At 44.4% G+C, this 24,411-nt stretch overlaps 4 protein-coding genes across 12 annotated transcripts in view; 2 read left to right on the top strand and 2 right to left on the bottom strand.

Annotated features, from left to right (window-relative positions):
• Positions 1 to 679: 679 nt before the first annotated feature.
• Positions 680 to 3,497, top strand: LOC125331494 (serine/arginine repetitive matrix protein 2-like). Of its 4 annotated transcripts, XM_048315558.1 has the most exons (4): positions 696 to 768; positions 855 to 961; positions 1,177 to 1,536; positions 1,692 to 3,497. In XM_048315558.1, the coding sequence occupies exons 3-4, from the start codon at positions 1,239 to 1,241 to the stop codon at positions 2,903 to 2,905; spliced, it is 1,512 nt and encodes a 503-aa protein (XP_048171515.1). In that variant the 5' UTR covers positions 696 to 768; positions 855 to 961; positions 1,177 to 1,238; the 3' UTR covers positions 2,906 to 3,497. The 4 variants fall into 4 exon arrangements, with proteins under 4 accessions (XP_048171514.1, XP_048171515.1, XP_048171516.1 ...); XM_048315557.1 differs by lacking the exon at positions 855 to 961 and having other exon boundaries at positions 680 to 768; XM_048315559.1 differs by lacking the exon at positions 696 to 768 and having other exon boundaries at positions 795 to 961.
• LOC125331495 (ankyrin repeat and SOCS box protein 14-like) lies at positions 2,861 to 16,127 on the bottom strand. Of its 4 annotated transcripts, XM_048315560.1 has the most exons (8): positions 15,862 to 16,127; positions 15,353 to 15,436; positions 15,030 to 15,237; positions 14,467 to 14,522; positions 13,971 to 14,102; positions 13,716 to 13,874; positions 11,739 to 11,984; positions 10,829 to 11,027 (listed from the first exon to the last, which is right to left on the bottom strand). In XM_048315560.1, exons 3-8 carry the CDS (start codon positions 15,152 to 15,154, stop codon positions 10,855 to 10,857), a joined length of 891 nt encoding a protein of 296 aa, XP_048171517.1. In that variant the 5' UTR covers positions 15,155 to 15,237; positions 15,353 to 15,436; positions 15,862 to 16,127; the 3' UTR covers positions 10,829 to 10,854. The 4 variants fall into 4 exon arrangements, with proteins under 4 accessions (XP_048171519.1, XP_048171518.1, XP_048171517.1 ...); XM_048315562.1 differs by lacking the exons at positions 10,829 to 11,027; positions 15,862 to 16,127 and adding an exon at positions 2,861 to 2,936; XM_048315561.1 differs by lacking the exons at positions 10,829 to 11,027; positions 15,862 to 16,127 and adding an exon at positions 10,544 to 10,638.
• On the top strand, positions 3,561 to 8,941 carry LOC125331497 (nucleolar protein 8-like). 3 transcript variants are annotated; one of them, XR_007206088.1, is made up of 6 exons: positions 3,561 to 3,641; positions 4,560 to 4,686; positions 5,134 to 5,204; positions 5,411 to 5,501; positions 8,463 to 8,545; positions 8,747 to 8,941. XR_007206088.1 is itself a non-coding variant. In XM_048315565.1 (5 exons), the coding sequence occupies exons 1-5, from the start codon at positions 3,632 to 3,634 to the stop codon at positions 8,482 to 8,484; spliced, it is 321 nt and encodes a 106-aa protein (XP_048171522.1). In that variant the 5' UTR covers positions 3,561 to 3,631; the 3' UTR covers positions 8,485 to 8,941. The 3 variants fall into 3 exon arrangements, 2 of the variants coding, with proteins under 2 accessions (XP_048171522.1, XP_048171521.1); XM_048315565.1 differs by having other exon boundaries at positions 8,463 to 8,941; XM_048315564.1 differs by lacking the exons at positions 8,463 to 8,545; positions 8,747 to 8,941 and having other exon boundaries at positions 4,560 to 5,496.
• A 636-nt stretch (positions 16,128 to 16,763) lies between the features above and the next one.
• DNAH12 (dynein axonemal heavy chain 12) overlaps positions 16,764 to 24,411 on the bottom strand; it is a 59,558-nt gene continuing 51,910 nt past the window's right edge. Inside the window, exons 66-75 of the mRNA XM_048315555.1 lie at positions 23,846 to 23,986; positions 22,912 to 23,049; positions 21,810 to 22,043; positions 21,210 to 21,395; positions 20,554 to 20,657; positions 19,234 to 19,438; positions 18,915 to 19,052; positions 18,357 to 18,448; positions 18,051 to 18,118; positions 16,764 to 17,203 (exon numbers count right to left, since the gene is read on the bottom strand). Coding sequence (XP_048171512.1) covers positions 17,013 to 17,203; positions 18,051 to 18,118; positions 18,357 to 18,448; positions 18,915 to 19,052; positions 19,234 to 19,438; positions 20,554 to 20,657; positions 21,210 to 21,395; positions 21,810 to 22,043; positions 22,912 to 23,049; positions 23,846 to 23,986 — 1,497 coding nt within the window. The 3' untranslated portion in view covers positions 16,764 to 17,012. The remainder of the gene's footprint in view (positions 17,204 to 18,050; positions 18,119 to 18,356; positions 18,449 to 18,914; positions 19,053 to 19,233; positions 19,439 to 20,553; positions 20,658 to 21,209; positions 21,396 to 21,809; positions 22,044 to 22,911; positions 23,050 to 23,845; positions 23,987 to 24,411) is intronic.

Raw genomic sequence — 24,411 nt, 5'->3', positions numbered from 1 at the left:
TCCTCGCCTTTTCCGCAGTATTTTGCCAGCCTCCTTTCTCAAAAAGACGATGATCGGACAGGACTCATGGGCTTTCGCCCTCGCGATATCCAACTTGCAGTCAGCCGAGCGGCTCAGAAGGTGAGAGCCTGACAAGAGCAGGGAGATTTGTGCCAGGCGAGGTTTGCCAGAGCTTAGCCCAGACCCCACGAAAGAAAGGCCGGCCCTCCCTTCCCACCAGCTGTGGGACAAAAGTCTGGCTCCCAGCGGCTCCACAGAGCCTCTGGCACAGGAGCCTCTTCCTCCAGGCGGGTCTGTGGGCTGAGACCCAGCAGCGGCCACAGTCCTGCGCCCTGCCCGGAGCCGTGGGACTGCCTGGCGAGGCCCTGAGGCTGCCGCTGATGGGGCTGCTTGGCTCTTTCCAGCACTGCTGCGTCTGTGGGGAGACTGGGGCCACCATCATGTGCTGTCAGGAAGACTGCGACAGATGGTTCCACCTGCCCTGTGCCAAGCATGGTGCCTGTGTCACACAGTATATTGCACAGTACAGGTACCTCCTCTCCCCTTCTGGTCACCCCTGCAGAAGGACCCAGCATTTCTCACGTTGCCCATTCCTTTTCCCCCAGCGCCTACTGCCCTGAGCACCGCCCACATCTGGAGCTGGGGGTGACTCCGGAGCCGGAAACCGAATGCCCCATCTGCATGGAGACCGTGGACGATAGAGAGACTTATGGCACCATGGTGTGCCCAGCGTGCAAAAGGGCCTGGTTCCACCGGGACTGCATCCAGGTAGGAGCCATTCCCGCAGCCCCGGGGCACAGCAGGTGCTCAGCAGCACCAGGGCCTCACTCACACTGCTGCTGTTTGGCCTGCAGGGACAGGCCTTGCGCGCTGGTCTTTTATGCCTCCACTGCCCCCTCTGCAGAGACATTAGAGCATTTCTTCCCCGAATGTTCATCATGGGGATCCGAGTCCCCTTCAGGTTGGTGTCCTTCTGCCTGGCTCACAACACAGGAAGGGGCAGGCGCTGTGCCGTGTCAGGGCCTGCCCCAGCAGTCCTGGCCCTGCCTTGTCCCGTGAGTCTGGGCTTCAGCTTCACGCACGACTTGCAAAAGCACTGGAGGAAGAGCAGGGACAGCCTGTACCTCCAGGATGGCAGAGCAGCACAAGCTAATCAGCTTTTCCTTTCTCCATCAGACAGCCAACATGGGAGGACAACGATTCCTTTGCTGAATTAGGAGAGAGGCACAGCCGGTGCAATGCCAGAGAGTGCCATTATCCAGGAGGCAGGGAGGAGGCAGAGGAAGAGGGGTAAGTCGGGAAGCTGCACCCCGTCTCGGCAAGGGCTCAAAGGAGAAGGAACCAGAAGAGCTCAGCCGGACAATCCCGAGCTGTGGAGACTTTGCCTTCAGTGCCATGAACCTGTTTGCTTTCCCAGGCCCTGGGAACTGCTCCTGTGCTCCTCCTGCGCTGCTGAGGGCAGCCACCGGCGCTGCTCCGGCCTGAGAAACGGCACAGCCAGCTGGGAGTGTGACAGCTGTGCTGGTCTGGGCACGGGTATGAGGCAAAGCACCCGGGTGTCCCTGGGCTGGGATCAGTGCCCAGGCTGGGCTTGGCAGAGCCCGTCCGCTCCTGGAGGGCTGAGGGCACCGCTCTGGCCTGGCCCTGGCCCTGGCCTGGCAGGCCCTTGACCTTCCTGCTTCCCTTTTCAGCCTCCAGCCATGAGGCAGAGTTCAACGGCCCCAGCCCGACCAGCCAGTCAGGACTGGAGCCGGCCCATGGCTCCGCAGAATCCGAGGCCATCAGCCACAGCTCTGGCAGCCCGGTGCCATCAGGTCTGTCTCCTCCATCTCCATCTCGAGAGAGCAGAAAACGCAGCAGCACCACCCATGCAGCACTGGAGCCATTGCTGGAACCTTCCTCGCTGGAGAGCAGCAGCCCTGGCACAGAAAGTGAGGCAACATCAGGGTCATCAGACAGCAGCTCCCCAGACCCTGAGGACGGCAGCCGTCCTAAAAGTCCTGGACCTGACCATAGGCAAAGCCGCTCTCGCCAGCAACATTGGGCCCTGAATCGAACTGTCCGGTCGAGGAGTCGCCGAGACAGAAACCACAGGACAGGAGCAAGGGCTGAGAGGCCCAGGTGCAGGGGGACACCATCAGAGACATCCCCCAGACGCAGCCGCTCTTGGCAACAAGGTCCGGCCCCAAATCCACCTGTCCGGTCGAGGAGTTGCCGAGACAGGAGCCGCAGGACAGGACCAAGTGCTGAGAGGCCCAGGCGCAGGGGGACACCATCAGAGGCATCCCCCCGACGCAACCGCTCTCGCCAGCAAGGTCCGGCCCCAAATCCACCTGTCCGGTCGAGGAGTCGCCGAGACAGGAGCCACAGGACAGGAGCAAGGGCTGAGAGGCCCAGGTGCAGGGGGACACCATCAGAGACATCCCCCAGATGCAACCGCTCTCGGCAACAAGGTCCGGCCCCAAATCCACCTGTCCGGTCGAGGAGTCGCCGAGACAGGAGCCACAGGACAGGAGCAAGGGCTGAGAGGCCCAGGTGCAGGGGGACACCATCAGAGACATCCCCCAGATGCAACCGCTCTCGGCAACAAGGTCCGGCCCCAAATCCACCTGTCCGGTCGAGGAGTCGCCGAGACAGGAGCCACAGGACAGGACCAGGTGCTGAGAGGCCCAGGTGTAGGGAGACATCATCGGGGACATCCCCCCGACGCAGCCGCTCCCGCCAGCAAGGTCCGGCCCCAAATCCACCTGTCCGGTCGAGGAATCGCCGTGACGGGGGCCACAGGACAGCAGCAAGTGCTGAGAGGCCCAGGCGGAGGGAGACATCATCAGGGACATCCACCAGGAGCAACCGCTCCCGCCAGCGACGTCGCGCCTCAACTCAGACCTCGAAAAGCAGCATGTAGTGTCATCTTTTCTTTCTAGTCCTCCTGTTCTCTGCCAAAAGTGAAGGTGAGGAAGGTCAATACAGGGACCTTGAGATTTGCAGGTCTCTGAGAAAAGCGTATTAGCTCTTGACATTGCTATTGGCAGGAAAGAAATCTGTGCTAAATACCTGGATTTCTATGTTACCACGTATTAAGTGAGCAGTCACTTAAGGGTGTGGCTAATTAAAAATGGACACTTGTTCCTGCCTTTAGACTCAAACCTCAGATGTTTCCCCACTGCTTCCCCTTGATAGGGAACCACTCCTTAATGGGTTTGGATACATTTAGGGAGACACCAAGAGCAAGGAGGCTCTTAGGGAAGCTGTCTTTGAAAAGGACATGTGCTGTGTTGCTATCCTTGAACAATCTGATTTCAGGAAAGCCAAAAGGAAGAAGAAAGAAGAGAGTGAGACATTGCCTCAAGTGTCTGAAGACATCGATCGCGATATTGCTGCTGATTTAAGAGACTTGTTTGGACTTTCAAAGAACAAACCAGAAAAAACGGAGGACTATTGCTGCTGATTTTAAAGACTTGTTTGGACTTTCAAAGAACAAACCAGAAAAAACTGAGGACATACTCTGGGACAAAGAGGATGCGCAGGACTCTGCCCCAGCTGACCATCTGGGACCTTTGCCTGCGAACGACGTAGCTCAGGAGTCGAGCGCTTTCACTTTTCCTTCTTTGGAGACACACAGGAGTCGGGCATGAACGAAGGTAATAGCAGAACCCTTCTAAGGGTGCCGTTTCTAGGAAGAGCTTACGGCAGGCACTGCAGAGCAATACGGTGTAAAGAGGGTCAGGATCCGGGGGATTTTCAGCGGCAGAAGCCAGTAATTAGGCAGAAGCATTTTGATCTTCATTTCTACTTGCCAGGCTTGTGGTAGATTAACGAGAGGTAACTCGTGCTTGCATCTCAGGAGTTTTGAAAGGTGTGCTTTGAGAAGGCAGTGGGGTCTTTGCAGAGTGGTGAAAAAGCTTGTTGTCATCCCCTAAATTTCTCAAACAGGGAAAAAGGGGACACACCAGTCATGGCAAGTTTCACAGAACCCGACAAGATTTCAAAGAAAATGTGTGTTAATGTAGAGTGAAGAGCAAAACCCTGGAGCTGACCCCAAGATTCAAGAACATTTTATGAGTTACTGAATTCTGTTCTTGGACCTTTAGAAAATGGAAACTGAATGACACATGATCATTGGCGAGTCCTAACCTCAGATAAAATGAGGCCTTATGAAATTAAGATGAAACAATATTAAATCAAGCCACAGTCATGTAGGAAAGAAAAGAAACTGTGTGAAGCTGTCCAAAAGATTAAAAACCCCAATGCAACAACACAAGGCAACAAGGCCCCCCGCCCCCCCCCCCCCCCCCCACTTCTGCTGAATTCAGAAGGTAGGTAGTGTCTTCTGAATGCAGCCATAGGGGTTTAAGAGTACGTAGGGGATCCCCAGAACAACGTGGAAAATACTGGAGCAGAGATTTAGCTCAGAAAATCTGAGGGGAGAAGATTCTGTCCTCCTCAAATCTGCCTTCTCCAAGAGAAGTATTTCACTTGAAAGGGGGAATTTCTCCTTGCAAGTAGAGGAATAACCCAGTTATTCCAGCTTGCTTTCTTTTTTGGTGCTGTTATTGCAGAGCCTTACATACTTGGACCAATAAAACCGGTAAAAGCCACATGGCAAGAGGATCCACGTTTCCAAGACAGCAGTTCCGAGGGTGATGATGAGCCCGAGACATCAGAAATTGAAAAGGACCAAGAAATGCAAGTTCCATTTGTATTTGTTGTCTCCTTGGTTGCAGTAGTTGGATGCTGTGGGCATATTAAGAGCAGCACTCAGGAAACGGGAAACGGACATTGCACACCTCTGAGCGGTGAAAGTCACCCTGGAAAACCTTTTGTGCTGCACAGAGTCAAAACTCCCAGCAGCCCATTTGGTGTGAAGTTGAATATGAAAAGAGAGAAGTGGAGCACAAGAAATTAACTGGGTCGTTTTGGTTTGACCACAACCAAACGGAGTTTGGCCAAAAGCCAAAGACACAGTCAGTTTTCTTTTAAAAAGCGGGGGTTTTGATAGAAGGCTGTATTTAGTTACTGCGAAGTAAAGCTCTTCAAGGTTGACCATTTCTCTGAAGCGCTACAGCTTTAACTCGCGTTCATGGAATTTGATAGTGCCTTTTAGGATGCTAAAATCCCTTTGTACTTGTCTAGGTTTCTTTCTTTACCCCACACGGAAAGTGCTAGAGTTTTCTTCTTCTCCAAAGATGATGAACGCCCAAGAGGTACAACAGAACTTATTCACCCCTTTTGTATTTTTTTCCTTTTAAACTCTTACTGAAATTCAGTGAGGAAAAAATGCCGCCCGCTTACGAATGTTTTGTAGTCAACATTTGCCATCCTTACTCGGGGTCTAGGCTGTGGTAGAAGCCCGCGAGGAAGTCCTGGCAAAATAAAGGCTGAGCAGCTGTCTGGCTTTCTTTTCTTCCAGATAATTGCTTAATAAGTGTCTGGACTTCTGGAGCTTACCAAAACAATAGTCACTGGACAAGTTGCCTAGACATTTCGGACCCTCCTTTCAGGCATGTATATCATCTTTAACTTTTTCCTGTCTTTCTGCTGTCATCGTTAAGAATGTTGAGTATTCTTATCAGCCACATACGCAGCCTGTGTGGTTCTTTGCCCTCGTGAATCTTGGTTTTTCTCTTCTGAATCCAGTGAAATTTTGTATTTAAAAACAAAGAAAACAACAACAAAAGAAAACATACACAGCCCTAAAACATTCCACAGGCCACCAAAAGGATGGCTTGTTACATTTGATAGAATATAGCATTAGGACAGGCTTAAAGGATGTTTGTTTCTTGAGACTTACTAGGTAACTCTGATGCAATGTACTGATGTGTTCATACAGTTACTGTCCCGCGTGCTTCCAGCCTGTCTGATTTACAGCGCGTGTTAAAATGGAGATCTCAGTCGTCCGCAGCCATCAGTTTTGCGGGGAGATGTAGGCTCCCGGTGTTGAGCTTTTACTGGAACAGCTGCTATTTCACTGCAATCTAGATTTCAGCACGTTCAGGAGAACTGCTGCTGCCTTTCATTTTTCGTAGTACACTGTTGCAGTGGGGATACTGCAACATGCATATATCAAACCAGGAGTCCCGTGAAAAGGAAATATATATAGACAGACAGATTCTTGATAGCTGTTTCAGAGAGATGTTTATTTCTCCAGCCGCATGGCCGGAGCTCTGCCCAGGAACTGCTCCAGTCATGGGACCAAGGGTCCTTCTGCCCGCACAGGGAACACAAACCAACCAATGGGAACGAGGCTGAGCAGGGGCAGGGAAGCCCCGTGTCTGTGCCCTCAGGGCCCCTCTCCCAGGGCTACACGGCAGGGGAGGGACCCCAACACCTCACCCGTTTTATTTTAATAAAAGGAGAATGAAAACAACTGGATAAACATAACAAGAACAGTTTCAAAACAAAACAAGCCACCCTCCTGAGCCTTTAAATGTCCAAACAGATTCTGTGGAACATCTTAGGGCTGACAGAAGGGAGACAGAACTCTGAGCATGCTTTGTGGGGAGACTGAGGCAGGAGAGGGTTTAACTTCTTCCCTCCCCCTTTTCATCCCCCACTCGGCATTGGAAAGGGATTTTTGGGGAAACAATTGGCAAAAGCATGGTTTTGTGAGGGAAACCATGGATGAAAAAACGGATTGGGAATACACTGGGGGTAACAGGACATAGGGTAAAAGGGAAAGGTGGGATTAGGAAAGGGAAACTGTAGGGGGGGCTTACAATGGAGATACTGTCTAACATGACTACGGTTTTTTGCATATATACTGCCTTTTACAGGAACACCATCAGGCCCAGTGACCTGCGATGCTTGTAACCCTTTTCTCCCTAGTACAATATTAAATTCCACCACCTCTCCATCTCCCAAGCTTGGGATGCATTTTTCAGGGTTATTCTTTTTAATAGCAGTTCTATGCACGAATATGTCTTGCTGGTTGTCACACCTTGTTATAAAACCATAATTTTGCTTAACATTATACCATTTTACTATCCCTAAGGTCTTAGTTGCTATGATCTTTTCCTTTTTCCGAGTGGCTGCTGTTTTCTGTCTCGCTGCGTCTTTGCTGTCTCTTTCGGTCGCTCCCGTGTTGGAACTGTCGGAGCTGCTCGTGCCTGCGCGCTCTTCCCGGGGTCGCGTTCGGGGCTGTGCGGGCCGGGCCGGGCCGCGCCGCTCAGTTCTCCGTGCGTCGCCTCCTCTGGTCGCAGCTTCGCTGCCGCTGCCGGGCGCTGCACCCACGTCTCGGCCGGGCCCCCGAGCGATGACTCCCCCGCGCCCTGCTCCAGCGCGCGTCTCGGCTGGGCGCGGCTCCGTTCCACCGCCATCGCCGCCAGCCGCCGCCCGCGTGCCACCCCTCTCGGTTGGGCGTTCCCGGGGCTCACTCCACCACGCGCTGCACGGGGCCATTCGGGCACCGCCGGGTCCCGCCGCGCCTCGCTCCGCCACCGACACTGCGGCTCGCGTGGCTCCGCCCGCGCGCGGGAACTGCCTCGCTGCTGCTCTCAGAGCGCTCGGTGCACGTGGCCTGGGCCGCACGGTCCCTGCGCCACGCTTCCCTTCACCAGGACACAGCTGACATTGCTCAACAGTCTCGGTAATTAAATAATATTCACGAAAATATTCTTCCATCGGCATATATTTTGACTCCAGTATTAACTGTGTCCAAACAGTTTTCCAAAAGCCCTTCGTAAGAATTAAATCCCAAGAAACATAGAAAAAGTTCTTAAACAACCATGCCAGGAAGTGTTTCAGTTCTTTTTGAGCTTGAATCAAGCTAAAATTTACAAATCGTTGTTCAAGAATCATTTTAAGTTTAAGATAAATGTCCATATGCGGCTCTGAGAGCCAAGAGTCTTCCCACGGTTCCTCCATAGTTTAGATATGGAATAGCAAAGCAAAACCAAGAAGAGGAATCCAAAGTTTCCAGGGTTTACTCACACAAATCAGTCGCTTAGGGATCGGGGATCGTTCTGCTCTCAAATCTCCACCATTTGTTGCAGTGGTGATCCTGCAACACGCATATATCAAACCAGGAGTCCCGTGGAAAGGAAATATATATAGACAGACAGATTCTTGATAGCTGTTTCAGAGAGATGTTTATTTCTCCAGCCGCATGGCCGGAGCTCTGCCCAGGAACTGCTCCAGTCATGGGACCAAGGGTCCTTCTGCCCGCACAGGGAACACAAACCAACCAATGGGAACGAGGCTGAGCAGGGGCAGGGAAGCCCCGTGTCTGTGCCCTCAGGGCCCCTCTCCCAGGGCTACACGGCGGGGGAGGGACCCCAACAGTACACGAGGCTGTAACACAGACCATTTCTGTTGGAGCCCACGTGTGGTGGTGGGGGGAAGAGAATAGGAAGGACGCGAAGAATAGGGCTGCTGACTTTATTGCTGTGTTGCTCGTGAGTGTTCCAAGCAGCAGCATAATCAGAAGTGCCTAACCCTTATAATTGGCTCTTTGTTTTGTGCAGAGGGCCCAAAGTTATTTTGTAGATCAACAGAGCCCAGTGAAGAGAAAGACGGTTGGGAAGACAGACGTAGATTGTTGCTTGAGGTGAGTAGGTAACGTTTGTTCCCTGGTAACTGTGGCTGAAAGCTGAGCATGAGGAGGGAACACGGCTATGAATCTGCACGAGAAATTAATTCAGGACTTGGACAAGAGCCTGAAACTTTGTAATTACCAGAGAACAAAAGTGGTTTAGTATACTGGTTGTGATGTCACTCAGGTAAACCACTAAATCTCTGTATGTTACAGGACCAGCTACTTAACTGCATGTAAAGAAAGTGTTCAAGAGAAACAGTGAATTTAGAGACTTCTCCTAGGAGTGGATTCAGAGACTTCTCCTAATAAGACGTTAGATTTTCGCTATTTTCTGGAATGCCGAAGGAAGCATAAGGACGCCAAAAGAAAAAAAGTGAAAGTAAAGCAATAAACATTTTTTTCTGATGAGAAGTGTGTCATGTTTCTTCCTTGAAGAAGCTGCCAAACAGTGTTACTTTGAAAATCCTTTCCAAGATCTAATAGGAAAAACTCTGGGCAAACCCTGTTAGGCAGTGTTTGTGAGCTGGGGCTGATGGCCTCGGCTTCTGGGGAGGCACGGGAAGGCTCCAGTCCTGACTGGCTGGTCAGGCTGGGGCCACTGAGCTCTGGCTCATCCCTGGGGGCTCCAAGGGAAAGCAGGAAGGTCAAGGGCCCCCCAAGCCAGGGCCAGGCCAGGCCAGGCCAGAGCGGTGCCCTCAGCCCTCCAGGAGCGGACGGGCTCTGCCAAGCCCAGCCTGGGCACTGCCCCCAGCCCAGGGACACCCGGGTGCTTTGCCTCATACCCGTGCCCAGACCAGCACAGCTGTCACACTCCCAGCTGGCTGTGCTGTTTCTCAGGCCGGAGCAGCGCCTGTGAGTGACCTCAGCAGCGCAGGAGCAGCACAGGAGCAGATCCCAGGGCCTGGGGAAGAAGGAGGTTCATGGCGCTGAGGACAAAGTGTCAGAGCCCGGGATTGTCCGGCTGAGCTCTTCTGGCTCCTTCTGCTTCCAGCCCTTGCCGAGACACGGGATCACTACAGAGCTCTGGGTGCCACTTCCCAACTTGGCCCTCCTCCGCTGCCTCCTCCCTGCCTCCTGGATAAAGGCACTCCCTGGCATTGCACCAGCTGTGCCTCCCTCCTAGTTCAGTGAAGGCATCCTTGTCCTCCCAAGGTGCCTCTCCCATGGAGACAGGAAAACTGATGAACTCCTGCTGCCCCGGCATCAGGCAGGCGCAGGGTGTCCCTGCTCCTCACCCCTTGCTTTCCAGGGGTCTCGCTGATTGTTCTAGAAGCCATTGATCTGGATTTTCCAGGAGCATGTTTGCAAAGACATGAATGAGAAAAGGCCAAAAGAATGGTTTGTGCTTCTCTTCCAGTTGTTTTTTACAATATATTTATTTGCTAGTAGGAAAGCATGGACCAAACTGGCAAAAGTGCCTTTCATGTGGGAAAAGCATCCCTCCTGCATTTGACTTCTGAGTGGAGGACTGTTTCAAGCTCTCCCAGTCAGATGCACACAGAAAACTCCCACTGAATTCTCTGGGTTTCCCTCGGAGTCAGTGTAAAAAGTTGGGCAGCCGACTGCCAGGGCCAGGAGCCCTGGAGTGGCACTGCGTGAACAGCCCCTTTCTGCCAACAGTGCCACCCTCGATGGCTGCCCCAGGGCCTGGCATTTGACCCTGCACTTGCTGCAGGAGCCCCTGCCCTGGTTGGGCTCTGACCAAAGGCTCGGACCCATCTCAGAACCTCGGTTCCCAATTGGGCAGCCTCAAATGGGTGGCGTGGGACTGAGGCCATCGCTGCCCCTATTTTGGGTGCACGTTGCTGATGTCAGAGTGGCCACTGGGGTCCCTTCCCCCCGCCATGTGGTCCTGGGAGAGGTGCCCTGGGGGGAGGCACGAGGTTTCCCTGCCCCTGGTCAGCCTTGTTCCCCCATTGGTTGTTTCGTGTTCCCCTGTGCGGGCAAGGACCCTCGGGTCCCGTGACTGTAGGAGCTCCTCGGCAGAGCCCCGGCCATGTGGCTGGAGAAATAAACATCTCTCTGAAACATCTATCAAGAATCAGTCCATATATATTTCTTTTCCACGGGTGTCTTGTTTATACGTCGTGTTACAGTAACCCCCCCTGTAATACAGAAGCACAATCCATTGCTGTAGAGGGATTCCTTGTGGAATATAGGATACCCCAGGACAGCTTGGGCATCCCAGGGCTGTTGCAGAAGTACCCCTGACGGGGCCTCAGGCTGAAAACAGGCTTGCAAGGCACCTGCTAGCAGGCAGCCTTGAACAGCCTTGGGAAAAGGTATACACTGGTCAGCTCCCCCGCTGCTTAGAGGCTTTCTCATGGGAAAGGGGCGTGAACTTTGGAAAAAGTATAACTTGGTGTAACGGAACAATAAAACGGGAGCACAATGCTCAAATTGTATTGGTGTTTGTATCGAGACTCTGGCTGGATTCCCCTGCTCCCAGGACCACCCCCCCTGCAACACATTGCCTGTGAAAGAACATCTGCACCTGGGAAGAAGCAGCAAGGATTTTCACAGTAGTCACTGTAAATATCCATCTGCAATTAATATGTCCAACCCCACAGTGATATGGTATTTTGAATTCTATTCTTCACCAATAGAACCACTGCGAGCATAAACCTTCATGTTGGATCCTTGATTTTAGATATGTTTATGTAATCCTGGGAACAAGAAGGTCCAAATTGCTTTGAATCCAGTCAGAATTGCTCCTAGGACTGGGCCAGCAAAGAGTTTGGTTCTTATTCATCAAAACAATTGCTTTTGGCTTACATACAATACATTTCAATTCTTTTACTTTACAAAAACCAGACAGGTGTAACTGTAAACGTGACAGAACCCAGTATGCAAACAGTTCATGCAATCCAGTTCCAGGGCTGCTGAACCATCATGTAAAATTCCCCACAAAAAAGTCTTCTCAGGCATGCCCTAAGGTGACCTGTCTACATGAGAAAATGATAGTGCATTTAGAAAACATTACTCAAGCACTTGTAAAAAATTACAAGTGCTCACTAAAATATTTACATATTAATATTTTAATATTATACAAATTGATATTTATCAGGCCTTCACTACATCACAACAACCCTCAGAGCAGATAGCATTTAATTTTCTCTAGTCAGGTGAGTTACTTCTGCTGCTGTTTTTGAAGGGGTATCTGAAGCCTTCTCTTCCTATGAGCTCCTATATAATAAAGTCTCACCTTTTTGCAGTAAGAGCTCCATAATTTCTGTATGTCCCATCTGTGCAGCCAGGGCAAGGGGTGTGAGCCCATATCCACTGCGGGGGTCAGGATCTGCTCCAGAATCCAGGAGAAGCTGCACCAGAGCCTTCCTGCCCAGTCTGGCTGCCTCATGCAGAGCAGTTCTCTCATGGACACAGCGCAAATTCACTCTGGCACCAGATCGTAGCAACAAGGAGGCAATGTCATAGGAATCAAGTTTAATTGCTGTAGGACAACAAGCAAGGAATCAGACAGGATGCTGTTCACTGCTATTCTGTGCACAATGGTTGCTGTTACATGGCAGCCCAGGAAAGCTGTTCCTGGCAGTGCTATTTATACAAGGAGAAATGCCACCCTACACTGAAGGGTTTAACTCATCAACAAGTCTCTTCTTTGCTTCCAGGACAGCACTAAGTATACAAATGAATAATTTCACGGGAATCTCTTTTTCTCTCTGTACATTTTTTCTCTGCTGCATTTGGTAATGGAACAAAGCTCTCCTTGCCACTAGATGGAGACCACATCCAGGGCCTTGGTGCTCAGGAGCTGCCACCAGACTCTGTTTAATCTCCATAAGAGTCACCATAATGTGAAACAAAGCTCATACTGACTGTTTCATATGCTGCCTTAGCTTAATAAGCCTGAACTCTTAAGTCAGTGAGGATCTTAAAAGAGAAATTTGCATTAGCTCCAGTGAGTGGAATGATTAGGCAATACCCTTCCCTCCTTCTCCCTTTGATCTTCCAGGCTGTGCAGGATAGAGAATGTCCTTCAGCAGGACAGATTAGGCTGAGCAGCTTCACGTGCCACAGCTGCTTGAACACCAGTGACAGCATTCTGTGATAGAAACTGTGATGTCCCATTATCTGTAACCTGCACAGCTGCTTTAGATAAATCCCATGCATCCCCTTCTTGGGGGATGGTGCATTTTAACGTCGTGCACTTCAAAAGTATCTAGGAGTTCCCTACATTTTTTTTAAGCAGATGGCCCTGACTTGAAGCTGCAGCCATTTCACAAGGATGGACTGAGGGTCCTACAGATGATTGGTAGGCTTTTTTCTCCTCCTTTAACAATAGTTTTGAAAAAGAAAACACCCTTCCAATACAGAAAAATGTATGGGATCATCCAAGAAACTTAGAGTGTTCCTTTAGAATTCAGACAATGAGAACACACTTTACTTTTTTCAGTTAGATTCAGTAAGAATGAAGGCATCATAACCCAGACTGAGGGAAGCAGAAGAAATGAACACAGAACACTTCTGGAAAACATTTGGGGAAAATATGGTTCTTTGACAAATCAAGAATTACAGTTCTTGTGCATGATCAAATTAAAGTGGCATTCACACAAAGAGTGTGGGTATGAGACTATACTAGGACTATACTAGGTATGGGGTCTTATTCCTAAATTACAAAATATTAAAGAGAAGCAAACAGAGAATGTCAGCCTGTCTCCTTCACTTGTCAGCTTTGGACTAATGCCAGCAATGTCTAAATAGGGACTGTTTAGAGACTTTGCACTCTACATACTGCAGATACATGAGGCTGGTTGGCTACAATTTTTGAAAATTAAAGCCAATTACCACGGGTTTTGGAGAAAGGGAGGCTGATGCAATCAAGGAGATACCATGTGGACAGAGAATATCAATGTTTTATGCCTGCAGACATGAAGAGCAGTGATAGCATGAAGAAGCAGAAGGACTTGTTACCTGGCGTCACTGCAGAAATGATGCCAAGCAAAACAGAGGATGACACTCTGCACTTCATGGAGAAAGCTAATTATCATGTGAGAAAAACAGACAGGGACAGACACATTCAGTGCTTAGATTAACAATTTTTTTCTCCTTATAGCAAAATATTTTAGGCATTGAAGTCAAATATGTCGCACTGAAGCCTAAAATGTGTAACTATATTCTCACCTCATTCCCTCACCTCTCCACCCCTAAAAACAGTATTCACCTATAACTAAAGGAGAATCTCCCTCTTCATTTTTAACATTGGGATTGCAGCCATTGAGCAGGAGAAAGTGGACATTGTCCACAAAACAGTTTCTTACTGCCACCAAAAGAGGTGTTTCCCCTTTGAGAGTGGTCTGTTCCCACGCAATGTCACGGGAGGCTGAAATACAGAAAAGCAGAACACATTTGAAGTTGAATGATTCATCAAACTTTGCTTTGTAGAACTTTTTGGTGGAAAACTAGAAGGACGTTGTACCTTGTAAAGTTATTTCAAGGATGTTCTTATTTAGCTGTGCTGCAGCTTCATGCACAGGAAGCCAGCCTTGCTGATCTGCTTCTTCAAAAGCAGAACTGTGCCTCACCAATTTCTTCAAGGCCTCCTCTTGGCCTGTTATATTTTAACACAGACACATATCCCATTACTCATCACAAGACAAAATTCAGGCAACTAATACATTGAGTGCCATTTATCCCACCAGTGTATCTTGCTCATTTTAAAAGAAAGGCCTGGAGTTTTCCCCTAATTTCAGGAGACAAAGCACTGGAATTTCTGAAGGGGGTAACACTTGAACCCATCCCACTTCCATGATCCTATCTAATAAGTTAGCTTTTGGATGTCTTGTTTTTAGTTTCCATGCTCCTCCCAAGACTATATAAAGAAAAACTGCCCTTAAATCAGGTGATCAAATAAAATGTAGGCATTGCTCAGCCATTCCTGGGATATAGGCTTAGAGTGGTGTATTTGTACTTAACTGTCCGAATTGCTGCAATGATCTGCCCATGTTCTTTGCTTGCAGTATACTGGAAACTGCATAAACAGGACAAGAATAAAATGAGAAGTGAAAATTCATGTGAAGTTCAGGATATAATTATACCTTAGTTTAAATACTCAGATTTACAAGACATGTTAGATTTCTCTAAGTTACATTGGTTTGGTGAGGGTTTAACACATTGAAACACTTTTTTTGTTGGTCTTTTCCTGACACAATAAATACTGAATTTTTCACACAAAAGCCAACAATTAAATGCTAAAATGAGGGGAAGGTCCCATACCAGTCTAATTTTACATCACCTACTTATCTTTTTCATAAAGCCTTATACTAATTAAATATTGATGTAAAACATCATCTGAAAGTTTCATACATCCCATGTTTTCAAGGAAACAGGTACACTTTTCAGGGTACCAGTGCTTTCCAGTATCCATGAGACAAGGTCAGCACAATACAACACATGTAGTTACAAAGGAAAATAAGGTCTACTAAATGCTTACAATAATGACCAGAAAACACCCCAAATAGAAAGAATAACTTATTACCTTTCAATCTCTGTTGCACTGCCACTTGTTTCAATTTTATACCTATCTTGTAAGCTTTCCTGAATAGCTCGTTGGGTAGGGATTTCCTCATCAGAATCACCAATCATATACACAGAAGTATTCATTGCAAATCAGCACAACATGGATCACTTTTGTAGAGAAACACTGCTTTTTAATTAGAAGCAGATGTTAAATCTTCAGGTTAGATCTGGAGTAATAGAAATAGCAATCACTGTGTCAGTGTAAAGAGAAATGAAAAGCAGTTAAATAAATGACTATGCTATTATATGCTTAAGCAGTCATGCTGTTCTTGGCATACTCACGATCTCAGATGTTCTGTTAGGCTCAAACCTCTCATCTGTTTTACCTCATCAAAGCTTCCACTTCTGTCTTTCAAAAGAGTTGGCCTGAAAAAACAAAACAAAACAAAACTACAGGGCAAGGTAAAAAAAAAAAAAAGTAAAACTGGAAGCAAATAAATACCGTGGCAAAACGAATGAGCACAGGAAATTTAAGGAAGTTGTCAACATGCCAACTACAAAGCTTGGAATAATTCTAGAAACATCTTAAAGTTGGGCAGCAGTAATTCACAGCAAACCTGCGTCATTTAATTTGTTACCTGATCCACCTAATGTGATTACAAGGCCTTGCTCTGTAATTGCACATGTAGCAAAAAAGAAATATATTAGCAACATATACAGCAAGAAACTGTTAGTAATTGATTATACTATGGCTCAGTGAGTACATAAACATCTTAAATCTAGATGACTTTTTTTCCTAAAGATACTACCAATTTTCCTATGAACTGAGAAAATACACTGGGTTTCCTCACCTGAAAGAGGGAAGACCTCAGCCTTTGAAGAAGTGATTATTAAGTTGAAAGTGACATTTTCAGGATTGCAAACAACCTCTGCAGAGCCCATGTCCATTAATAGCTCACTATAAATACCTGATCATAAGATACTCTGGGACTTTCTCCACGTTTCTTTCACACACGTCAGTTATGTTTAATAATCTGACCTAACAAGTGGTGCCAGCAAAAGAAGGAATTTAAAGTCCAGTTTTCTTGCAACAATGCTTTTGATTTTTGAAATAAGAATTTCAGAACTATAGCAGTAAATACTACACTGTGAAAAGAAAATTCTTTAGTGCTGTCCTAGGAGAGCAAACTGAAGGTGGTGTTAAGAGCTTGCTTAAGAGTGAGACAGCAGAAAAACTAAAACAATAAAAGTAAACATAAACAAGCAAATAAAAATCAAACAAAAACTCTACTAAAATTATTACAGGTTTCTGATTCCTTAATCACAATTTGCATTAATATAAATAAAAAAGCAAGTGAAAAATAAACATAGAGTTTTTAAAGGGAAAAGCAGTTTCAGAAAGCCAGACTTACACTGGTCTAACACCCAAAAAGCAGGGAAATGGGGGACACAGATGCCCAGTTGTAATAGTGATGGTAGGATGGAGTGGGACCTTTATGTGCTTCACTTATTCCTACCGTATTTTATGGAGGGATCCATACACAGAATTAATGATGGCTGTATCTGAATGCAAGGTGGAAACAGTTCTTTGCTAGAGGAGATCAGGAAAGAATGCTCCAGTAATTTTTAAAAACTATTTTTAAAGAAAATAAAAGTGCAGAATCAAGTTTATTACCTGTAATGTTTCTCTCAGCACAGGCTACTTTCATTTTCCATGAAAATATGTTTTGTGATATTCAACTAATGCACAAAATGGATGTTCACACTTTAATAATATTCCCAAGGGCTAAAATCCCAGCTGTATTGCTTACAGATTGTAAAGATGGTCATAATAATAATACATACTCAATTAAGTCAAAAGCTTGAGGGTCAGAAAGTATTTGTATGCCCTCTTACAATACAAAAACCTCCGGATGTTTCTTTTACACACTAAGTTCCACTTCCTCTCTAAGCCAACAAAGAGAACAAGATGTTGTGAAGTCTGTATGTGAACTGTCCGCAGTCAGTCATCCAGCTGGCACAGCAAGGCTACGCCTCTCTTGATCCAGTGCTGGACTGGCTGGTCCGTGTTGAGCTTCAAAGCAATGACGAAGTTGGTGGAATGCCCAGTAGTGGATAAGACCCCTTTGCGCTCACTTGTCTTGTAGAGTGGGCAAACATAGGCATTAGACTCCTTTATGTCCGATTTTACAGCTTCAAAAAAACCCAAAATAATGCATTACATTCAGCAGATCGATTTGGCAGAAACATAATCTACATGCAAACGTTAAGTATTTACAGTAACACCTTTACAGGTAAATAAAAATGCAAAATGGTTTTGCAAGCAATAGAACAAAATTACCTGGTTTTCTTCTTGTGTTTTCTTGTGTGGTTTGTTTGGTTCTTAAACCCAACTAATTTAGCTACAATTTGTGTTCAGGACTCAATGCCTTCCTGTGATTCTACCAGCTTTGCAATACTCCAACACACAGTAAAATCTGAATAGTTACCTAGTTAATACATGGCTTATGCATGAGTTTTTCATAGCTCTACAACAATTCTGGTCCAGTTGCCAGAGAACCTCACTGCAATTCAAGTCATGTGATATCCAAGGACAGAACTCTGCAGGAACTCTTTGTATGCCCAGACTGCTTACATGGAACTTGTACAAAGCCTAAAATCATGCAGGTCTGAACAAATTCATCCAACCTCAAGAGAAGGCTCAAGCAGAAAAAGTAGCAAATTTTAATACTGCCTATTTGCTAACACCTAAGTTGCAACAGTTGCAGTAGTAAGTCCTGATTTTGTGCATAAATAAAAACAGGGATTTAGTCCTCGCAATCAAAGAAAACAGGAGTTGTGAAAATTATTTTCCTAGTAGGAAAGACAGCTATCACAGAGCTACAAATAACCTGAGCAAACCCTGCTACATCACACGAGGTAAAACACTCAGTCTCTGTAAGTCAGTCAAAAGTACTCCTCAGGGATCTTCAGCAAGAAAAGGAAACCATTGTTGCACTTTCTTGTTGAATAGCTCAGGCATCAGAGAAATCATACTCACTTGGCTTTATCCAAATGATAGGCATGGCATCAAAGAGCACTTTGGGGTACTGCTCAGTTAACATTCCCCTGGAGAGAGAAAGCAACAAAGCAATTGTTTGTGGCTTGAGGGGTTTGGTGGGTGTTTTTTGGTTGCTACTTGCTTGCTCATTTGGTTTTTCTTGCCCATTTTCCATGCATGAAAGAGGACTTAATTTGGTGTGTTATTCCAGTAATATGAAAAGTATCAGTTAAAATATTTAAACCAGTCTTGTTTGAGCACTGAAAAAAACTTTCCAGAACCACAATAAAACACTTGGCTACTGACTTGGCCCTGTCCCAGCGAGCTCCGTCTAAAAATAATCCGTGGATGTAAACACCATCTTCTGGTGCAGGATCAGCAGTATCCTGAGGAATAACCTGCAAGAAATAAGTGTTCCACATCATTAAACTTTCACAGCTCTTTTGCTTTTTGAACTATTATGCCAATTGCCAATTTTCAGATCAATCCAAACTGAGAATAATACAGTAACCCTTCCTTTCAGTGCTACTTTTAAACATATCTGTAGAGACAGCAGACTTCTCTGGGTTTGTTAATCACCTTTCTTGTAGGTTATAAAAAGAGGCTTTAATCACACAGGAAAATATACACTGGATAGGCTGTTTTCTTGAGCGGAGCTCTGTGTCCAGTGATAGAATTAATCACGTCAAGAATACCTCTTCTACAGATGTTTTTTTTAGTCCTGCCAGCCTTACCAAATAATTAATTGCATGTCTGCAGACTGCAGTCAGTTGCAAAATGAACTTTTCAGTTAGGATTTACTTACTACATCTCACCACATCAGGAGTCATATTAATAAAATATTAATTTATAACTTGTCCATACCTCAAATTCATATCCTAGAAGGTCAATAGGGATCCTGTGCTTCCTAGCATAGTTTTGCATGGCTCCAGTTAGGAAAGCTTGAGTAAAATAGAATCCCGACAGCCAAAAAACTGCAGGCTTCCCTAATTCATACCAATCCTAGAGAGAGGAAAGCAAAACATTGAATAATCAGAAAGACAGGAATCCCATACTCTTTGACTATTTTCTACATAATTGTACTCAGAAAATCTAAACAAAGCCTATCACTCCTTTCCCAATAAAGAAAAACTATATGGAAAAGTAGATTAAATAATTGGCAGCCCTGCCACTAGTACGTTACCTGTAAAAACTTCAGTCTTGCTAGCAAATCTACGACATAGCTCCCTAAAGGTTTTAGACTTGGGTATGAATGCTGTGCCCACTTCTCAGGAACTTTTCCAACAACGAGACTTCCAGACAGAGCCTCCAGGTCAGCATCCATAACAACCAGTCCTTTAATGGCTTTCTTCAGGTTAATTAGAGTAATGCGAATAGTTCGGATTAAACTAGAATTAAAAAACAAAACAATTTTCACACATTTTGCCCCATTTGTTAAACATTACAGTGTCACTGGAAAGAAATAAAAGAAGTGGATTATGGAGGCATCTACAGTACTTTTACAGCTTTTATGTCTATATACCTCTATAGATATATGCACAATAAGCCATGTCTGTAAAGTCATGGATTTGTGCATTTGTGCAGATTTATTTAAGACTAGGAACAGTAATAAATTCTTTTGTTATCTCTGATATCCTCTGAATTGTTTGGCAAGAGGATAAATTTGGAACTCCAAATATATCCACCATATACTAGATGAAGGAAAAAGGTTTAGATTGCAAAAGAAGAGGTGGGTAGGGTCTGCAATAAGGATAACTTGGAGACTTATGGCCAGAGAGCATTTGGGAGAAAATTAAGTAGCAGATGTGAAGAGACAAATGGAAAAGAAGGAGGACACAGAAAAACCAGAAAAAGGAATGGAGAGGCAGGCGAAGATAAGAAAGAAAATTAGAAAACAAGTCAAAAAAGAGACTGAGGACCCAAGGAGAAAAATAAATGCAATTCTAGGTTTGTAGTCTTAGGAGAATAATTGTGAAAATCAGGCATAAGGAAAAAAGGCATAAGAAAAAGGGGGAAAAAAGTAAAAACGTCAAACAGAGCACATATGAGACAATAAAGAAATACACAGAAATATGTCTATCATGGAAAAGCTTTCATAAAGTATAACTGTGCATGTATCACAGTTTCTAACCCTATTACTCTATAGACCAGAAATACAAATAAAATAAAATAAAATTGAAGATAAAGATTGTGAAAGGGAAAATGAAGTTAAAAGAAAAAGCATATAAAATATTGTTTGCATTCTCTTTTCCCAGTACTTCCTCATACTCCCTTCTTTTATCTTTCAGTTAATTTTGCCACTTCATTTTCCCAGACATCTATCCTACACTCTGACTGTCTACAAGGAGCAATGGTGCTTGGACTGCAGATATCACTGCAGGCAATTAGAAGGGAAGAAAAAAAATATTTCACATAACAGGGCTTAGAGAATATGATTTGTAGGAAATTTTTCTTTATAAATGGAATGATTTCTGGTACATTTAATAAAATAGAACATTCTTACTTGTTAAATCTTTCCATTTCTTGCACCAGCACAGTGTTCATACTTTCTTCATATCTCACAGGATATTTAATTAGGCAACTTTCAATGTCAAAATCCTTTGGAAGCTGGAATTGACAACACATTCAGAAATGACAACACATTCAGAATCATTCCACAGGTCATTATGATTTTACATTAAAGGTATGCAAATGTAAAGATTTTTAGAGCAATAGATACCACTAAACTTTCTGATTAGTATCTTATCAATACAGTGTTCAGTAGTTCAATCTAAATAAAAGTTATGGGGGTTTTAATGTTCATCTTTTAGAAAAAACCGAGAATTTTTAATATCATGAAAAGTTATAAATATGTTTCAATTTATTAATTTTAAATTTGTTCATGTGAACAAATGAACTGTTCTTTCAAGTTCTTTTTGCTCTGTTTTCTCTCCTTCTCCTGTCTTCTGCCTATTTAATAAAACTTCTTTCAACTGAAATATAGCTGTGGTCTGTTACAGCCACACCAGTTCTTACTTTCACATTGCACTAAATTCCTTCCAGAATGCTTTTCTTTCAACATGAAATCTACTTTACACTGACTCAAGTTAAGGAAGATTCAAGTTAAAGAATTTCTACTTTGTAAAAAGAGAAATTGAAGTCATTTGTATAATACAATACCTTGCTGAGAATATCATCTGCAATTGCATAAAGAGTGCTGTCACCACCCCCAGAAGTTCCCTGAGTGCCTCCTCCTTGTGTTAAAAGCAGAGACTCAAAGAGGGTCTTAGTTTGCTGAAGATCTTTTGCAATATCCACATTTTCATGCAAGCCAAATACCTCTGGGTGCTGAGTAAAGGGAAGATTCTAGGGCAAAATAAAAAAGAAGTCTGTGTGACATTAAGCAGCAGGAATCTGATCCAAGGTTTCTTTAAGAAGTCGAGTGAAAAACTACCACTGACTTCAACTGCAGGTGAGTGAGGACCTTAGTGGCAGGTATCTGCAGCCAGAATTACTGCTGATTGAGCCACCACCTCTCATACAGAAAGCCATTTCCAAGGAATTCTCAATTGTCTATGCTACCTGTCCTCCAATCTATTTATTAATCCCGTCTCAGAAACATTCTAGATCATAGCAAGGATCACACAAAGATGTCAGGCAGGAACCTGAGCACACAATTTAATGTGCTGCAAAACTGCCTTTTTAAGGCAGAGAAGCCTTTAAGGATTGCTTTCTTAGCACATCATCGAAACAGCGCAAAATCTCGTTGCTACTTTTTACCTTAATAAACTCAATGTACTCCTCATATGTGCCTTTGGGTGGAGCATAGTAGTTGCCACTGGGAGAAAAAGTGTAACGAGGATTTTCAATTATATCTGGGTTATAGAAGTCATCCAGCATTGTCAGCAGCAAACGTCTGTCCCAGTCATCTGTCACTCGACCTCCATAGTTACACTCCCCAGTTAGATAAGAGACAGCTTCAAAAGGAACGTGGCTATACTCATTGATGAATAACTGAAACAGAAATATGAGCAATTCTAGAGACTTGCAACATCTGCAGAACAACAGTGTGACCTAACAGACTGAAATGCTGGAAGCTATAGAGTGTGTAAGCTGCAGTTTATGGAGTTTTCTCCCTAGCTGTTGGAAATTCAAATTCTGAAATCTTATTTTCAGGTTTAATTATTGTTTAAAATCAAGAGGAGTTAATACTAAAAGCCTCTTATGAATATCAAAATTACTCAGTCATCCAAGTCATTCTTGATTTATTTACAAGTGGATAGTTTATCCAGTTTAAGCTTTGTAGATGGACACTTTTCTGCACCAGAAATAAACATGCATTTCACTTAATTTATCTTTTAATCTTCAGTACCCTCCAATTTCTTTCATTAACTTCTTGTAACTTTCCAATCTTCAGCCTCAACTTCTGTCATTCAGTTTTAACTCTCCTGACTTTTCTACACAGTGCCTAGAATAGGTTCAGGGTCAAGTAGTGTTCAGCATTTCATATCAGGGAAGGAGAATAGTCTGAGGTTCTGTTAACTACCAGTACACATGTAAAAAATATTTCATCCTACTAACCACCCTAATAGGTGACTGTCATTAACATGGTGCTACTTAGTGAGTAGAGCAACAGTGAGCTCTTGTACACAACTAATTTAACTTTTATAATACTCACATACATTCATTATATTCCATATGTCTGTAGAAATCTGAATTTTTTGTGTCATTTGTAATTTTGAAAATATTTATAATATGATTGACATTCCTTGCCTTTACAGCTGAAGTCTTGAATATCTATGAACACTTCACAGTATTGCTCCTTGTGACTCCCAGCTGTGCTTGGCAAGATCAGAGTTTAGGAGGTAATCAATGATTTTACCTGCAGCTGTCTGATACTGATTCGCAAGTCAGACTCATTAAATCCATAGGGTATATTCCAACCAAGGGGCCCAAACTTCCTTCTCTCCTGAACAAGAGCATGGAAGAAACAAACTCCGAAGAGCAGTTTCTCCCATATCTTTGAGAAAAACAAAAGAGAAAATCATTATTAACTAGTCTATAAGCTCATGGTAGTGTGTAAGCTGTGCAGAGAGCACCTTTGGATTACCACGCTCCATCCAGGTATAAATCCAGGCCACCACTAAGTACCTTGTGGCTTTTGCCTTGGGAACAAGTGCACACACAGTGCCACATATGCAAGTACATTTAACCAGTTCCTCAAGTACCATGATGTTCTTTCCTGTATAGGACAACTGACTTCATAAGAATTCCAATAGCACCAGGTATTTATTTTTAAGGTTCATTAGACAAACACACAGTACAAATGTACTTTTGATGCAAGTCCTTAGATGCAGTCACACCTATGTATATTGATAACTCATATCTCTGATCCCACCGTTTTTCACTTCCTTCACAGGTAATGATTAGCTAAGTGGTTCACCAGGGATCAATAAGATGTATGGGCACTGCAGTACTTGGTCCCTGGTAGCAAGAAAAGGTCTCCTCAGTGCTTATCACCTCAATAATGACAGACATGCCCTTGTCATCAATGTTCAGAGTCCATGTACATTGTGTACTATGTGTGTGTAACATGTAAGTGATTTAATAAAGCCTAAGAAACCATTTTAAATACTGCTACATTAAATTACCTGGCAGAGGTAACTCTTAACTAACTAACTTTATCACAGCAAAACCTAATTTCCAAAACCATAGTAAAAATTTTAGTTTGCAATTATTCACTGGACAGAAATCAATATATATGTGGATAAAAAAACCGCAAACCCCAAAAACTTCTCAAGAGATAAGCACATTACCAGCTCCTTTCCAGGGCATCCAGCAAAGAATTCAGGATCAGAAATAGGATCAGAAAGAAATGACTGCAGCAGGTTTAACCGGAGACCAGTAGGAGGTTCATTTGTCATCTTCACCCCGTTCTGCAGAATGGTTACTGGAAACTACAAATAAAAAATAGCAAAACTGCATTCAGAAAGCATGGAACAGATTCTATATTAAAAAGATATTATTGTTCTGTTTTACATAAACAATTATCTGCAAAAAATTACATTTTAAAGATCAACAGCTTATAAAAAATTCTCCAAGGCATCAAGAAACTAAGACTCTGCTGTAAATAACAAACCTGTATTTTAGAATGTTTTATTGGTGTTCAACACTTCACAAATGAAACGCAAGATTAAATTTTTGAATTTGTGTGAGAGCAAAAAAACCTTCTTAATCATATATGCTGACAGATTGCAGCTCCACTGAGTAGTACACAAAACATTGCACATCACAGTATCAAAATATTACAAAGGAAGCTTGATATTATCATGTTTGTAATTATTTTTTAAATTTCCTTTTTTGGTTAAATTATCTCTTCAAA

Source organism: Corvus hawaiiensis, chromosome 11, assembly GCF_020740725.1.
Source record: "Corvus hawaiiensis isolate bCorHaw1 chromosome 11, bCorHaw1.pri.cur, whole genome shotgun sequence".
NCBI lineage: Eukaryota > Metazoa > Chordata > Aves > Passeriformes > Corvidae > Corvus > Corvus hawaiiensis.
The sequence above is the reverse complement of the archived record's forward strand: the minus strand, read 5'-3'. Positions and strand labels throughout refer to the sequence as shown.